The 18,188-nt window shown below is 34.8% G+C and overlaps 1 protein-coding gene across 1 annotated transcript; it reads left to right on the forward strand.

Annotated features, from left to right (window-relative positions):
• Positions 1–1,184: 1,184 nt before the first annotated feature.
• Positions 1,185–5,269, forward strand: LOC112038316 (probable inactive purple acid phosphatase 29). The gene is made up of 4 exons (XM_024071117.2): positions 1,185–1,624; positions 2,697–3,091; positions 3,407–3,866; positions 4,935–5,269. Exons 1-4 carry the CDS (start codon positions 1,348–1,350, stop codon positions 4,943–4,945), a joined length of 1,143 nt encoding a protein of 380 aa, XP_023926885.1. The 5' UTR covers positions 1,185–1,347; the 3' UTR covers positions 4,946–5,269.
• Positions 5,270–18,188: the final 12,919 nt, after the last annotated feature.

Genomic DNA, 18,188 nt, shown 5'->3' on the forward strand with positions numbered 1-18,188 from the left:
GGCTTTCCTGTCCTATAAGTATCCTATGTTTATAAACTCTCCTTTTCAATTATATCCCGCAATAATTTTGGTTAGAATCTTAATAATCCTACCAATTGATGGCACCACGGCCACCAGCGACGAGCTTAAGAATTTTTTTAGGATAATCAAGTTATCTTTTGATTAAATTTTGTAAAATTTAAGTTTCTTAAATTTTACAAAATTTAATCAAAAAATAACTTGAATATATTGACATCACAATAAATAATTAAAATGCAAATACATGAAATCTTACAATTTCCTTCTACTAACAAAATGAAAAGGCAAAATGGAACTGATGGGAGATAATGCGAACGGCTGAGATGAAAGTAATTAAATTTAAAATGATAATACATAATTGAAAAATGAAGAGAGAGAGAGAGAGACGGATGATACTTACAGGCGAGGGCAAGCCATTGTTGAGGAGAGTAGATCTGCTCTGATTGCAAAGCTGAGGAGAGCAAAGCTTCAAGTGCTGCAAGGAGACTTCACGACTCACAATATTTTTCTTGATATAAATTTTTAGGAAAAATGAAATTAGAGACTATTTATATGAAATGAGTTGAACGAGTTACAGATATAAATGATTAGGGATTTTTATTTTTTGTTTTTGAATAGGTTATTTGTTGAATATTTTGTTCAATTGTTATTGTTATGCCTAATCTTCTTGTTATTTGGGCTACTTGTGCTGTTATTTGAGCTAAATTTTAGTGCTGCTTTATTTTAAGTTTTATATATTAATTTTATTTAAGGGATCAAAGATTATGATTGCGTAGGGGCGCCAAGTTTATTATTGTTGAACCCAAATATTTGGATTTTCAAGTAAGTAAGGCCGTAAGGGTGTTTGAAAATAATTACTCCTATATATATATACGAACACTTCACTTGGGATTCTCAAGTCAGTCATATGAACACCCGGAAACTGCCTTTGTTTGACTGCCACTAACGACTTTGAATCTCCAATTAAGCTGATTGGCTCACCTACAGGCTACACCGTAAGCAGTGATCTGAACAGAGGACTTGCATGTATTATATATAACTTCGGAACTTTCCCTTCGGTTTCACAATACGTGTTGCTTGTATGGACTTTGACGGAGTCTTGCTTGTATTGGCTTTGATGGAGTCAATTATGAGTTTAATAAGTATATATGTATGACCACTGAGACTTACTTCAGAGTTTAATAAGTATATATGTATGACCACTGAGACTTACTTCAAAGCCCAGCAGAGCAAAGTGAGATTTTAGAAGGGAAGGAAAAGTTTCTGGGAGAGTTGGAGAGACAAAGCAAATAACGCTATCATCAATCAAAAGTTATAACAAGAAAGAAAATGAAAGTGGGTGGTTCAAATTTCTTCGTGGAGGTAGTTCTGCTGTGTCTCATTTTGTTTCCAATCTGTAGCTTGGCTGAGAAGAAGCCGCTACGGTTTGGGAAAGGTGGGAGCTTTAAGATACTGCAAGTGGCGGATATGCATTATGCGGATGGAAAGACTACGCCTTGTAAGGATGTGTTTCCGGAGCAAATGGCCACTTGCTCTGACCTCAACACCACTGCCTTTCTCGAGCGCATGATCCATGCTGAGAAGCCTGATCTCATTGTTTTCACTGGTATTCCCTGTTTTGTTTTGTTTTCTTTTGTTTTCCAACTCCTTTCTCTTTCTCTCTATAATATTTACATTTTTAAGTATTGAGCATGAGAGTATATTCAATTGCATGTTTCATGTGATACCCTATTATGGGTTTCGTTTGATAAGGGTCTTGTGTGTTGTATGAGAGTGTGTACTGGTCCCACTTTGGATTTGATCTATTTTAGCGTACTATTTCTAGAATACAACTAATGTTTATATATATATATATATATATCACCTAAGTCAACATTACACGAAATTATACCGTATCAAATTATTAATTCAAAACCAAATAATGTCTTACTTAATATCATCGTTACATAATATAAGTATATATCATGTCACATGAGTTTATTAATGAAGAAAAAAAATGTCATACGTGAGAAAAGTAAATAAGAAAAACACATTGTTAAAATAAAATAATAATAATAAAATGCCAAATGTAAGTGAAATAATGGAAGTTTCTCAAAAACAAAAAGTGAAGTAATTAAAAAAAAAAAAAGGGTTTAGGGAAAAAAATGATTTATTTACATACTAATTGAAATCGGGTGAAATTTAGTGGAATTAACCGAAATAGGTAAAATGGAGTGAAATGGGCCGGAATTTGGAATGAGATGGAATAGAGGGTGATTTGTACCGGTTAACTAATTGGAATGGAAAATTCAAGCCATTGGGTGGAACAGAACATTATTGGTAAGTATGCATCTAATGACTATTTGGAAGAAAAATATATGAAAGATGGGTTAGTTTAATCTTACTGGTCTATGTTTAGGGCCCGTTTGGTTTGTGTTTTCAAACAACATTTTTTAGTTTTTAAACAGCATTTCATGCATTTCAACACACTTTTTCACCCACACGTATTTTAAAAAACTATAAACAACAATTTTCAAACTACTCTACCAAACACTCCCTTAATCTTTTTAACTCTTTTACTTTGGGGGCACATAGCAATACAAAATGCAGTCTTTTATGCTTACAAATTCCACCCATGACACTTTATTAAGCTTATTAAGCATGTTCAAACAATTGAAGTATTTGCTTTTGTGTAACAGGGGATAATATCTTTGCGAGTGATTCCATAGATGCAGCTAAGTCTTTGGATGCTGCATTTGCACCAGCAATCTCATCTAATATTCCATGGGCTGCAGTTTTGGGAAACCATGATCAGGAATCTGCACTCTCAAGGGAAGGAGTAATGAAACATATAGTTAAGTTAAACAACACGCTGTCTCTAGTTAATCCAGTGGAAGCACAAGTTATTGATGGCTTTGGAAACTACAACCTGGAAGTTGGTGGAGTTGAGGGCTCTAGCTTTGAAAACAAGTCTGTTCTTAATCTCTACTTCCTTGACAGTGGCGATTACTCCACGGTTCCCTCCATCCCTGGCTATGGTTGGATCAAACCTTCTCAACAATTTTGGTTTGAACGCACTTCGAAAAGGCTTCAGGTACTTACTGAGCATAAATTTTCATTATTGGCAAATTAAGACAATTATTTGTTTATATCTTATGCACTCTCCATCCCAATTTAAATGGCGTCCTTTCCTTTCTTGAGACACGTCAAAATACATGTTCACTTTATAAGAATGGAAGTTCTTTAAAAATTCAAGTCTAGAAGGCATGTAAGGATTATCACTATGCTTTTATCTTTTGTTTTAATAATTATGCCATTTGAAAACAAGACATATAAATTAGGATGAAGAGAGTTAGCTTTTGCCTAAATGGACACTTGTGTATTAACCATTTCCCATTTTTCATTGCAGAGCGCATACACGGCCAAGCCAGAGGCCCAAAAAGGACCTGCACCTGGGCTGGCATACTTTCACATTCCTTTGCCGGAACTAAAAAGTTTAGACAAAACAAACTTCACTGGTGTGAAACAGGAGGATGGCATAGGCATTAGCTCTGCTTCTGTGAACTCTGGCTTCTTCACAACATTGGTCTCTGCAGGAGACGTGAAGGCTGTTTTCAATGGCCATGATCACCTCAATGACTTCTGCGGTAAGCTAACTGGTATACAACTCTGTTATGCTGGGGGATTTGGATACCATGCTTATGGGCTGGCTGGATGGGCAAGGAGAGCAAGAGTGGTGGTAGTGAATTTGGAGAAAATGGAAAAGGGTGGTTGGGGAGCAGTCAATTCAATCAAAACATGGAAGCGCCTTGATGATCAGCATCTCACTGCTATTGATAGTCAGGTCCTCTGGAGCAAGAGTTCTGCTGGTAAGGTTTCCTAAAAGAGTAGAGTTGCCTTTTTCCTCAATGGTTGTATGTAGATTATAGAGAAAATCAAATGTTAGGAACATCTATATGATAGTATTCAGGTAATCTAGAATTCAATTTATTGTGTGATGCCAACTGGACATATATTAGGAAACTCCTTCCTCTTATGCTTGAAGAGTGTGTGTGCGCGCGCATGGGGGAGAGGGGGGTAGCATAAGGTGTGTCGAGTTAGTGACTACTTAACACCATTGCATCGATTTAAATCATTAACTGATTTCATTCACTCCTTTCATGGCCATATGTGTTGATTATTTCAACAAAATCCTTGGAGGTAGGCCTTGTAGGAAACTCATACATGAAACATGACCTTCATTGCTCATTTTGTTGGAGCATCTGCATATTGCAGGATCTTCTTTGTCCAAAAGCTCTACTGATATAGAAAATTGGAGCTGTAGGCTGCAATGACTTAATACATGATTCAAACTTCAAAACCATGTTTGTTTGTAAGTGGGGAGGTATTGCAAGTGTGCAGTTTGTTAGTGTTCTGACCTTTGCTCTGCTAATTGCTTAGCATAATATTTGTCCTCGTATTTTGTTTCTTGGTGTTATACTTCAGACCTAGAATCAAGTCTCCTAGGCATACATTCTGTCCTTGCTGACCTCTTACCCCTATTTTCATACCCAAATCTTATGTATGAAAAACGAGAAATAGAGTCTGCAACATTTTGCTATTGTTATTTAATATTAATTTGTTGCTTTTATCTTAATTGGTAAGTTTACGCATGCACTTGGTGAGTTTTGAATGCTCGACCTTACCTTCCATCCTTTCTTATGAGAGGAGGTATTGTTTGAGCTAAAGCTCATTGGAAAATGGTGTTGTTAGACAACCTTTTGACTACTGTGATGTCTCACAATTTATTTGTTGCAGTTTACTGATGCTGAAACTTGTACTAACAAGCAATACCAAACATGAATGGTTGTTTTAGTGTCATTGTTAGATTTATATGCCTTCCTGTATTCCATTCATACGCATTCTTTCATTTTCTTATTCTAGTTTGCTCTGAACAGGTACCCCATAGGAAGCAACAAATCAGTGGCACCATGAGTAGTGGTGACGTGAAATGCAATTTAGATATACAAGTTTATGGCTAATAAATTGGCCGAGGGGAATATTTTCAAGTATTTTGTACAATAAATTTATCTAATGATTCTGTCTTCCATACGTGTCTTGAGAATAATTGAAAATTATTAAATGAAAGTAGGAATCCTGTGTTTGAAAGTGGTGTTTGAGTCTCGTTAGTTTGGAAGTTTTCCTTGACTCTTTGGAGAATAAAATCGTTTGTCCCATTTTGAGAGTTTTACTTTATGCTCTATTAATAATAACTTATCAAATATTCTTTTCCTCTTTCCTTATAAAATAACCAAAATTTTAACCAGAAAAAAGATCATTCACACTAAAACTGAGATAAGATTTTCTATTCAGTCTGTGGATGTATCAAGGTTGTTTGTCATCTGAACATTTGCAAAAAATTTCATGGTCAGTTACTATAATATGTAGATGTGAAAATCTGTGAGTGGTGTTATACAGGGACAAGATATGATTTTACTTTTTAATTTTAGCATGATCCTTTCATTCAGTCATATAGTAAGGGTCACGGAGTCAATAGCTACTACTTGCTAGACTCCAACTCCATATTTACAACGAAAATTTACACGTTCAAGTGATTAAGACAACAAACGTTCACGGTACTTGTCTTCAACTGTGAATGCAAATCAAATAGCTGGCAGGAATTAATCAAAAAAATCACGTTCCTCTATCAAGTGTAAACCAATAAGTTAATAGAAACATATTTAAGTTTACCAAAAAAAAAAAAAAAAAAAACATATTTAAGCTCAGTGATTTCAAGCGCTGAGGGAAGTGTTTCTGGCAGGATAAGAGAGAAAAGTGACCTCATTGGGTCTTAGTATTGAGAACTACCCCATGTAGGAAACCCAAGCCCACCACACAAATAAGTTATCAGCCCAAGTGAGCCTCTGCCTAGTCTAGTGGTCTCGCTTTCAGTGCGCACAATTGGCGCCGTCTGTTGGAATCTCCTACAAAGCTGTAGTTCCAACAAGACTCGTACGAGGAAATGGCCGGGAGACATTCCATTAGTGGTGCGAAAAGTGGTTTGACAGGATCTTCACGGGGATCTTCCTGGCGAGAACGAAGGCAGAAGCGGCTAAAAGATAGAAACCACGAACGGGAGGAAGAAAGGTCCAGTCTCGGTGAGGGATCTTTCCAAACACAGCGAATGGCGTCAGTAGCATCAGGGCACAGACTGCGCGATGACAGAGACGAAGAGCTTGAACGGTTGCGCAGGTTGGTGAGGGATTTGGAGCTGGAAGCAGAGAATATGCACCACAGAAGGGCCCGGGATGATCGAGGAAGAAGGTCCGATGCTGGGGAAATAATCAGGGGGCAGGGTCCAATCAGTCTAGATCCAACCGCCGCCGCGAGCGGTCCATTCACAGGAATCTCGTTGGCAAAGAGAGCATTCCCATTCGCGAGAATCCCATAGCCATCGAGATCGTTCGCAGTCGAAGGGGTATGCGGACCGAGGCTCGGATTCCCCCGAAGAGCGACGTCCCCGTAATGCGGCCATGGATATGATGAGTCATGTGCTACGGAAAGCTGAGAGGTCACTGTTTTCGGCCGGCATCGAACGGGCACCAATGCCGGACAGGTTCATGCGACCCTGTTCAACTCATACGACAGTAAACTGACCCCATAGAACACGTTAGCCACTATATCCAGATGATGTCCTTGCATACCCACAATGACGCGCTGATGTGTAAGGTTTTTCCCTCGAGCCTCGGCCTTACCGCACTGACGTGGTTCAATGGTTTATGAAAGGGATCTATTCACAACTTCGCCGAGTTGATACAAGAGTTCGGGATACGGTTTGTGACTTGCAGCCGAGTCCATGAAGATGAAGGTAGGAGAGACCCTCCATAGTTACGCCGCCCGGTATTAAGAGCTTTACAATGAGATTGGCGGAGGGAACAAAAAGATTGCCGCTAGCACTTTCAGGATGGGCCTGCCGGAGGACTCCAGTCTTCAGGAATCATTGACCAAGAAACCCCCTGAAGATATGAGACAGCTGATGAGGCACATCGAAGAATACAAACGACTAGAGGACGACCAGCTTCAAAGCAAGGAAAAGCGCCCGTGTTGAATCGCCCTCATCAGAATGTCTATCCGCCCAAAATCTGAGGAAACTTGAGGATACAGGAACCGGAAGCACAAGTAGGGGAGGTAAATCTAATGTTTAAAGAGCCAGTGCATAGGATCGTTGACAAGNTTATAAACAAATTTATATATTATTGAATCAATGATTTTGTATTATGAGATTTTTGTTTTTGTTGTGATATTGTCTTATTAAACACTTTAACAATATTATTCAATTTTTGCTAAAAATTAGTTTGATTTGATGGGATAAATTTATTTGTAATTTCAAGTATATTTTTATTAATGAAACGGGTTTTATTAAAAACAATTGTAATAGTTGTGAGTAAATTAATGAGAAGTAGAGTTTTACGAGGTGGGGCAGGGCCTCAAGGGGCGGAGATGGTGCAAGAAAATTTTCTTCATCATGCGGGATGGTGGGCGAAGACTCCATTCTTCAGACTCACTCCGTTTCATTGCCATCCCTACCCACAACCACCAAATAAACAATAGTTTTTTTTTCTCCTTTTCCCTCTGAAGCTACCGTGTTAGTGAGCTTGTAAAGGTGGCATTTCACTAATTGCCATTTGCAAAAAAATTTAGATATACCACCGCTACTGTTGCTTTTTAGCATTTGCGGAGCTAAAACCTCCATTGTGCATTTGAATATTGCTTTTTCATTAGTTGAACATACACAAACGTGTGTATAATATTCCCGTGCAAATGCATTGGTGAGGTTCTCAATTTCAGCTTATTAATTGGTTTGCAGATCAAGACCTTCCCAATTTTTCAGCCATAAAATAATGGGTTTGCAGATCTTTAAACTTCTTTAACAAAAATCAACACATATGACATATCTCATCACGGGCCTCATTAATTCATTGACGTTCTTCAAAATTATAATATTAGCTGATTAGCTCCCCTTGAAGTTTAGGAAGCATTGCTGGCAACGATTATATTTTTATAGATAGAAAATATTATTTTTCATTAAGCGTAATGAATGGATGATACAGTTTGAAAATGAACACTTGTGGCTAATTTGGATGGGGAGAGAGTAAAATAAAGTTGGTGAGAAGATATTATGGATGTGTTTGTGATGAACTTATTTCCTTCAGCTTATTTAATTTTTATTTTCTTTTTGGTATTATTCATTGATCCTATTACACTTTTTGGTAATAATCATGGTTTTTATTGTACTATTCATTTAAGGGTGTGTTTGGATGGAATGGTAGAAAAGTGAGAGGACGAAAAATTGTGAGAAGATGAAAAAGTGGGAGGATGAAAAATATTTAGTTTTTCCTCTTATGTGTTTGATTGGAGGGGTGGAAAACTCTTTTGTTTAGTTAGAGAGAAAAAGAGAATGATAAAAAATGTAATTTATATAAATTGACTATTATACCCTTGGTATATAATATGTAAAAAATATATTTATTTGTACTCATTAAATAATATAAAATTTACTACATCTATATATATATATATATATATTTATGTTATTATTTTTATTATTATAATGTAAAAATTACAATAATATACAACTTGATCAAGTCATGTTGAAAAAAAAAGTGCTACGTCCTTAACATTTTACAATATTTTCACAATAAATCATATGTAGTAAGTTATTATTAATTTTAATTTGAGCACATCACTTAAATATTTTTTTTATCAATATTAGTTAATAACAACCTACCATTTAAAATTTATTGTGAAAATATTATAATGACATTTCTCAATTTTAATTTTTTTTATCCACACGTTTCTTTTCTTTTTCTTTTTTCTTTTTTCTTTTTTTCTCTTTTTTCTCCTCCACACCTTTCCCTTATCTCTATCTCCACTTTTCTTTTTTCTTTTTTCTCTAGCACTTTGGTCTCTCATCACTTTTCTTTCCTTTTTTTTTTTTTTTTCGTCTACTCCGCTGGTGCTCTCTTCACCTTTTTTTTTTTTTTTTTTGACAGTTTGAAAGCTACAACTCTCTCATCCCTCAAGTCTCTGCTTTTTTTTTTTTTTTGACAGTTCAAAAGCTACAAGGAAGAGAGAAGATGAAGATGATTGAAACATAAGGGTTTGATTTTGAGTTGATTTTCTGTGGATTTTAGGTTTGATTTTGAGTTGATTTTAAGTTGTTTTGGGTTGATTTTGAGTTATTTTTAGGTTGTGGTGGTGATAGTTGGGTTGTGCTGAGTTGGTGGTTGGAAAATTGTCTTCTTTCTTCTTTGCTGTGTTGCTGTGATAGTTGGGAACAAGAGTGCATTTGTGTAAAAGTGTTCTTCATCAGTTTTCCACCCAGGCTTTTCCTCCTGATTTGGGGAGACGAAATTTGTGGGCCCGGGAGAGAAAATTTTCTCCCGGGTTTTCCTCTCTCTATTTTCCTCTCTTTTTTAAACAGTAAAAAATACCTTTTTCCATTCTATAATTTCCTCTCTTTTTTTTCTTATAAAAAAAAAATTTCAATAAAAAGTTTTCAGTTTCAACTAAATAATTTTTTTTCCAGTAGACCCTATATATCATCCGAATTGGCCATTAAAGCTTTTTACTGCTTCTCTTATTCTCTCTCTCTCTCTCTCTCTCTCTCTCTCTCTCTACTTGGCTCCCTTTTCTCCACTTTCAACAACCTCTTCTCGTTCCTTTGTCCATTCTATTTATAGCTCATACTCTGTGGAGTGGCTATGATTACTTTTGGGTTTTGTGCCCCAAGCAGTCCAATGCTATCATTCATAAGTGGGTGGTTAGGTGGTAGTGGGAGGCAGTACAAGTGACCTGGGAACTTGTTCTTCCCCATCTGCATGTGTCCTCGACGGAGGTGCTGTCTGAACCGTCGAACATGCAATGGTCGGGCAAATGTCGATGGTCCATATATGCTCAGGGAATGGGACAGACGACTCGCCGAGAAACTCTGAAGTGGTATATTATGGGCCTGCGACCTGTGTGGCTGCAGGACGTGATTCTCGGCAGAAAAGGGTCGCGGCCATGGGCCCTTCACCCATACTGGGTCCCCGCCCAAATGGGCTCTGGTGTAAGGTGCCGTACATGGGTGATAAAGAGACAAAAAGGAAGAGAGATAAAGAGACAAAATAAACTAAGAATAAAAAAAAAGAATAAGGATAATATTTAAATAAGGTGGTAAAAAAAAATAAAACCATTAATATTGAGTGTATTGTAAAGTATAATGTTAAAATAGATAAATTAGTTTTTTAAATTGCAAAAAACTAAATTTTTTAGGACTATCAATGCGAATGCTCTTAAAAAGGATTAAGGTTTGGCTCTAAATATGTTTGGAATATTTGGCTCTAACCACCTATAAGGATGCAATTTGGGTCCCTAATCTAAGTAATGAATGAACTTAGGTCCAAAATGTCCAATACAATAAATTTGTAGAGAGTAGATTGAAAAACTGAGTTTTAACGCGTTAGAGAACAAGTATAATGGATTCAGGTGACAAGAAAAGGAAGATAGACTGATTTAATCTAAAGAAAATCGTTATCGGCATAATCCTAGGAGATCAGTTCTTATATATTCCTTTTAAGTTTGATTACAAAGTTAGTTTTTGATGACTGCAATGTTTTTCTCTTAGTCTAGATCTCCTTTTCTCAATGCCTCCTTCTTCTTTTATACTCTTTTCATCTTTCATCTTTACCCTCCACGTGCAGGCCAAATGGTTGGTGTTGATACTTGTCCCATCAACACCTTCTTGAAGTCTTTGTGTAGTAGTTGTAAGGCTAAAACCCACTATTTAAGTATCACTTTCTCATTAATGCGACTAGAAAGTTAGTTACAAAGTATTTAATGCGATAGTAATAACTTTCCCTTGAGATATTTCATGACTATTCTCTGTCCCGTTCCTTCCTAATATTTATCCTCACTCATAGAACAATCCAGAATGTTACTTTTAATGGCAGATCACATTCTCTGACCTCGACTCTGCTCAGCCGAGGAGAGATTCTTCCTCAGACCACCCTTCTAGATGACCTTAACTGGATTTCACATCTTCACTTACTAACACAGTTCCTCATAAAAAGTGTTTACTTGTCCTCGAATTATTTAACGTCCTCGAATTGGGCCCCTAGCCCAATATATACATAAATATGGGCTCTTGGACCTAACACTCAATGAGGCTCATGATGAGATACGTATTAAATTTTTTTGTTAAAAAATGTTTAAAGATTTAAAAACTCATTATTTTAGGGCTTAGACTTTGGGAAGGAAATCACCTTGTTTGTGTTTATTTTAGCTATTTTTGTTGGTTTAATACTTGAACTTGTATGTGATTCACATAGTTTCATCTATATCTATATATTACTAAAAACTAAAGCGTGACATTTATTGCTATTGAGCACCTGTTGTGCTACTTCATCGCCACGTCATTCGTCACATAATTATTATATATTATTTATTCATATTTTTTTACAAATATATATATATATATATTGTAAGGACTCAATCTGAATTGAGTGTTGGGTTTTCAGCCCAGTAAGCCCAAACAATAAATTTATAGAGTATGGGCTCAAGAACTAGTATTGTTTTGCAAGAAGGGTTCCACTCATCGAGTAAAAAGGGATACTATTGATTCGCTCTATAAGGAAAAACTCTCCTCGGCCCTCTTTCAATTGGTCTGTTCTTCTCTCTCTCTTTTTCTTTTTTTTCTTTTTTGGTCAGAAGTCCCCTCTGTTTTCTTCGTTTCTACCTTATATACTTCGTTTCTCCTTCTGTTTCCTTTGTACACGTGTAGTTCTTATCTTGGGAGCTTCTTTCTGTCCCATCTAGTCCCTACCGGAACCTTCAGCTTAGTGGTCATAAATCTCTACCTTCTCCGATGCCTCTTTAAGCTATATCCAACTTCCAATTCAGCTACAACCTGGCAGAATCTTTCAGTCAGTACGAAGGTTACCTTCACCTCGGACTTTGGCGTCCTCGGACGTGTGCTATACCACCGTATATAACACCTGTTTATACCTTTCATATCGCCTATTTAACGTGAATAAAACTTGTTTAGGCTGTCCTCGGACATACGCGTATCCTCGATCGGGCCTCTGGGCCCTGGCCCAATTCTGAGGGCTACTATACCTTTTTTAGGTAACAGGCCCCACATATATATATATAAATAGATTATTGACTTTACATATTCATCTTTGTCGGTTTTAACATCTATAATTTCTTTTTCATTTCCAATTTTCCTATAATTTTTTTACATTCACTTATTTTTTAAATATTTACATTTTTTCCAACCTTTCTTCTTCATTTACCTTTTCATCTCCCCACTACTTTTTACTTTAATATTGATGTTCATCTTTCTCTTCATCTTCCTTTATTTGTATCTTCTTATCCTTTCCTTCTTACTGTAAATTTGTCAGTCTTTTTCATTTTTTGTATAGTTTTCTTTCACAAAAAGGTTTCTCTCTCTCTCTCTCTCTCTCTCTCTCTCTCTCTCTCTCTCTCTCTCTCTCTCTCTCTCAATGTTTTGGTGTATTTTTATTTTTTATTGCATCTCCGCTTTAGGTTGATAAATTTTTGGTTTTTAAGAACTCTAATTTAGGTTGATACGATTTAGTTTTGTGTTTTAAGTTATTATTATTATTATTTTGCTCTTTGATTGTTAAATTTTATCCAGTTACATTATAAAAAATTAAAGATAGTAGGTAAAATTAAAATAGTATGCCATTACATACCATAATTTAGATAATTTAGTGTTTATTGTTATATCTTTTAATTTTTCTTATTTTTTTGTTCTCTTCTATTTTACTCAATATTGAAATTCAACCACATCCTCCTTATCATTAAATTATTTATATTTTCTCTTTTTTGTTTTAAAAAATAAAAAATGTAATTTTTTATTGTGCTCATCAAATTGTACTAATTTTTTTAACATTTACACTTTTTCCAACATTTCTCATTCTCTTTACCTTTTTATCTCCCCAAACATTCTAACTTGATATCACTCTTCCTCTTTTCTTTTATCTTCCTTTATTTTGTTTCTTTTTATTATCATCGTCTTAGTATAAATTTGTTATCACTCTTCCATTCTTTACAAAATTTCTCTCACAAAAAAGTGGTTATTTCTCACTCTTTCTCCCTCAATTTTTGGTGGATTTTTATTTTTATTTTTCTTGCATCTCTATTTTAGCTTGATAAAGTTTTGTATTCTTTAGAACTCTATTTTGGTTGGTGGGATTTAGTTTTGTCTTTTAAGTTTTTATTTTTATTTTTTTTATGAATNAGCTACTTAGTTACTATTCAGGTATCACCTCCACATTAATGCGGCCAGAGTGTTAGGTGGACAGCATTTAATGAGGAGGTGATAGACTTTAGAAGATATTTTCTACCTTCTCCGATGCCTCTTTAAGCTATATCCAACTTCCAATTCAGCTACAACCTGGCAGAATCTTTCAGTCAGTACGAAGGTTACCTTCACCTCGGACTTTGGCGTCCTCGGACGTGTGCTATACCACCGTATATAACACCTGTTTATACCTTTCATATCGCCTATTTAACGTGAATAAAACTTGTTTAGGCTGTCCTCGGACATACGCGTATCCTCGGATCGGGCCTCTGGGCCCTGGCCCAATTCTGAGGGCTACTATACCTTTTTTAGGTAACAGGCCCCACAATAGCCCCTCAAAATCTCGTTTTTTGCCATCTCGGAAAAAAGGAGATTTTGATATCCAGCCCCCACCTAATTCGTAGGTTTCCCCACTTTCAGAATGTCTTTTTGTTTGCCCAAGGCGCGTTCCTGACGCTTCGGTGTCATGGGCACGCCATCATTAAATGGTAACTGCTTTGCTGTCCCACACGTTCAACGACCTGATGCAAATCTAACGGTGGGGTTCCTTTGCATTTATGGGCGGGGCTTTTCCCGCTTCTTTTTTCTGTGCCCTTGTAAAGTGCCTTTCAAATCAAATCTTTCTTCAGTTACATATTTTGAACTCTCTTTTTTTTCTAGGCCGTACAAGCCACCTTTAGATTGGAAGAGATAGCCAAATCCTATTACGACCAAATTGACGATGAGAAGAAGAAAAGGATATCGGCTGTACGCACTCTGAATGCTTCCGAGCAAAACATTGCGCAGCTAAAGAAGAAGTTATCAGCCGAAGAGGAAGCTCGGAAAAAAGCTGATTCGGCCCTAGAGGGGTTCCAAGCACAGGCCGAGGAACAGGGGCGGCTCTTACGTGACGCCAACGCCCGGTTGACATCCTCTAAGGAACAAGTGCTGGCCTTACAAAAACAACTGGAGGAAGCCCAAAAGTTCAAAGATCAGGCTGAGAAGGCTATGGCCGAGGCTGAGAGGAGGAGAGATGTCGCTGAGCAGCAGGGTTACAATATGGGAGTAGCCGAGACGGAGGATAATTTCCGAGCCCAGGTTCCTGCCGTGTGTCGGGAATATTGTGCCCAAACTTGGCAGGAAGCCCTTAACCGAGCTGGAGTTGAATCTTATTCCGAGTTACGGAAGCCTGAAAACATTTATTTCCCCCAGCCATTAGGGCCCCCGCTCCCTCTACCCCTATAGGGGAGGTATCTGTCATCGTTGCTGAGCCTCCTGAGAAAATTCAGACTCAAGCTCTTCCCACACTCAGCCAACAGGAACCACCACCAGTGCCTGGCAAAGAGAAGGATCTATCTTCGGCCGAGGACACAGCAGGGCTCAAAGATGGAGCATCCTCCTCCACTTTTGAACAAGCCTTAGCTTCGACTACCCAGCCTACTGAAGATACTCCCACAGCACAAGAAAAAGATGCTCCCCAAGAGGTAGCTGGCAAAGCCCTCCCAAGCTTCAAATAAAGTTGACCAAATAGCTGCTTGTAATTAATTTCTTATTAGTATTTTTTTTTTTTTTTTTAAGTTATAAGAAACCTCCAAAGTTTTCATCTGTTATCTATATAATTTTATGCATGATTACTCTTTATTGCTTTCGTTTGTCTATCCATTGGTTTTATGGTCTCGGGTTGTAAGGAGGATAAAAATTGATACAATAGAGAAGGATCAAAACTTCACACCCAGAATCATAGTAATGACCTTCGCAGCTTTATAAAGGCTCTTTATAATAGTCTTTAGAAGATTATGCTTAACCAGGGTAGTACTTTTACGATTCATAGTGTACTTAATTTCCACTAAGCTGTGGTCCGAGGACCTGACATGACTTAGCTTCTGTTTAATATTTCCTTTCATAGTTTTTTTTTTTTTTTTTTTTTTTAATGACTTTGATTGTTAAATATTATCATATTGCATTATAAATAATTAAACATAATATATAAGAATGTACAATTATTATATTACATAGAATTATTTGGATAAGTTAGTGTTTATTGTTATGTATTTTATTTTTATTTTTTTCTCACATCATTTTATTTAACATTTAAATTTAGTCACATCTCCCATATATATATTAAAAAAAAAAAAAACCTTTGACATACCACTAACGTAACTACATCTATAACTATTTAAGCCATCTATGATATCTATTTCTTATTAATAACCATAATATTTACAACTAGTAAAGGAACATACAAAGTAATAAAAAATAAATGAAAGAAGAAAAAATAAAATGAAATCAAAAGTTAATTAATAACTGTTATTTGGAAAATAAAAAATGTGGTAGAAAGGAGTAAGAAATAAAATAGAGATAGCTATACAAAGGACATTAAAAATTTTATAGTGCAATAAAATCAACAATTAAATATAATAATATAAAATTTAAATTTAAAACTAATCAAACTCTAACTAGAGAAATTTTATATATATATAATCATAATCTTCATACACCATGACTTAAGAAAATTATTGAATAGTTCTACCTCTCATTTAATTTCTATTTTATACACAACATCAACAAATAAATATATGATAATGATAAAAAATATTATAGATAAAATTATAAAAAATATGATAAAATTATTTATAAAAATAACCCTTTATAAAATTTAAAGGCTAAAATAATATTTTATCTTAAAAATTATCACGTGGATTGCGCAAATCTATGACAAATTTGTAATAAATGGGCGGTTATTACACAAGTGAGCAGCAATTTGGTTTTTTTCGTGCTTTCTTTGTCCTGCCTGTCTCTATCTGACAGATAATGTTAACTTCACTTGTCCCCTTTTCCCCTATTTGGATTTGGATTATAGTGGAAATAGAGAACCTCACCCACCATTCGTTAATTGCACGTGAAATATGAACATTCATACACACACGTTTGTGCATATTCAATTAATAATAAATCAATATTCATAGATGTCAAATCGGATCCTGAGAAATAGATCTCAATCCATTTAAATCGTATCATTAAAAAAAAAAAGAAAAAAAACCCTAGGAACTGGAGCACAGTAAAGCTTTTGTATTAATAATGCTCATGTGTCGCACTATGCATATATATATATATATAAAAGTACAATTAAAAATAATTATAATTATATAGTTTAAATTATACATTTTTTAAGAAGAGATTCAAATTATATATAGTATTAGTTTACATTTTTTTTTAAACCATATATTTTTAAAATATGTAATGGTTTCTCATATTATTATTATTATTTAGAATTTAATTGGTTCTAGACTTTTTGATTTTTGCACATAATAATTCACTTACCTTAAAAATTAAAAATTTAGATGGACACATAGTGGAAAATTGTACTCCAATTGTACTCTAATTTGAATCTAATTAGATTTAGACTCTTTAATTTTTACATTCAATAATTTAATTGGCAAGAAATTAAAAATTAAATAAAACACGTGATGCAAAATTGAAAATTCAATTAAAATTTAATTGAATTTTCTCTAAGCTTCAGTTTATATATATATATATATATTTATTTATTTATATACTCACACCCCCCGAGTATGTAACGAAAAAACTTGGTTGTAGATGTAGTGGGACATCTACCATGAAAGGAAGCACATGGAAGCAAAGAAGCACTAGAAAACATTTGATACTAAACTTACAGGTGAAACTTGGGAGATAGCCTGGTTTTCTTTGATTTATGTGAGGCCCATTAGGCCTTGGGTACAATATATTGTCAAACAAGAGCTTACAAATTGGGGAAGAAGAGTGATTCTCAATGTATATATATTTTGGTTTATTAGTGACACAGCAGGTTCTGGACCCATTTGATTGTGACCTTATCTTACAAGGTACCATTACTCAAATTTGATTATAAGATAAGCATAAAGTTTATAGAGTAGTTCTAGGATACACAAATTATTCCACAATTTTTTTTTTCACAATTCTGACATGACAGATTGTAGATGGTTAGCCATCGCTTATACATAGACCTAATATTTTTTCTTTACAATTTATACTTTGCCATGTCACATTTGTGGCAAGAAGTTGTAAAAAATTTTGTGGTCTTATAATTTTTCAAGTTTTTTTTTTTTTTTTGGAGTGTGAACTTGTGAAATTTTATTAATGTAAATCAACCAAATTAGATTGTAATACAGAAAATAGTTGTGGTGGGACATCTTCCAATAATTTTCAAGTTTATAACATTCTTTCATCCTATCACTTAGATATTGATACAATCATCAATATATACTTTCAGTCATGTTATATAGTTAGAGTAAAATTTTCTAAATCCAATTTTTATTATATAATTAATATATATAATTTAATAAATACAATATAATTTTAGGCCGATAATTGCTATTTAGAGTTTGAACTTGAGATCTTTTATTCGATAATAAGAAATTTTATTAGTTTAACTAACCGGAATTCACATTATGTAGTATATATGATTATAGATTATGTCGTAACATTTTAATATTATATTACATAATTAAAATGAATAAAAATGACAATTTAAATATAAAAATATAAGATATTTTTTTAAGAAGAATAAAAATGTAAGAATAAATATGGAAGATAAAAAATTTCGTGTCGAATGACGAGAATATGAACAATAAATTTATTTAATGAAAATGGAATTTAGGTACAAACATCGCTATAAGATTATTTATTGATATTTAATAATGACATGGATTGAAGGAGGACATTAAATTTATCATCTGCCTTCTGCTTACCTATTACAAAGACTCCAACCATGCCGGCGAATATTCTATGGCATATATGATTTTTATTTATTTGTTGACAAATACTTCTAACAAAGAATTTGATTGTTAAAATGACATTTATT

Source organism: Quercus suber, unplaced genomic scaffold (genome assembly GCF_002906115.3).
Source record: "Quercus suber isolate HL8 unplaced genomic scaffold, Cork oak 2.0 scaffold_810, whole genome shotgun sequence".
Taxonomy (NCBI): Eukaryota; Viridiplantae; Streptophyta; class Magnoliopsida; order Fagales; family Fagaceae; genus Quercus; species Quercus suber.

Coding starts and splice junctions, on each gene's coding strand:
- LOC112038316 (XM_024071117.2), top strand. CDS start 1,348: ATGAAAGTGGGTGGTTCAAATTTCTTCGTGGAGGTAGTTCTGCTGTGT. Junction 1,625..2,696: donor TGATCTCATTGTTTTCACTG/GTATTCCCTGTT, acceptor TTTGTGTAACAG/GGGATAATATCTTTGCGAGT. Junction 3,092..3,406: donor GCACTTCGAAAAGGCTTCAG/GTACTTACTGAG, acceptor TTTTCATTGCAG/AGCGCATACACGGCCAAGCC.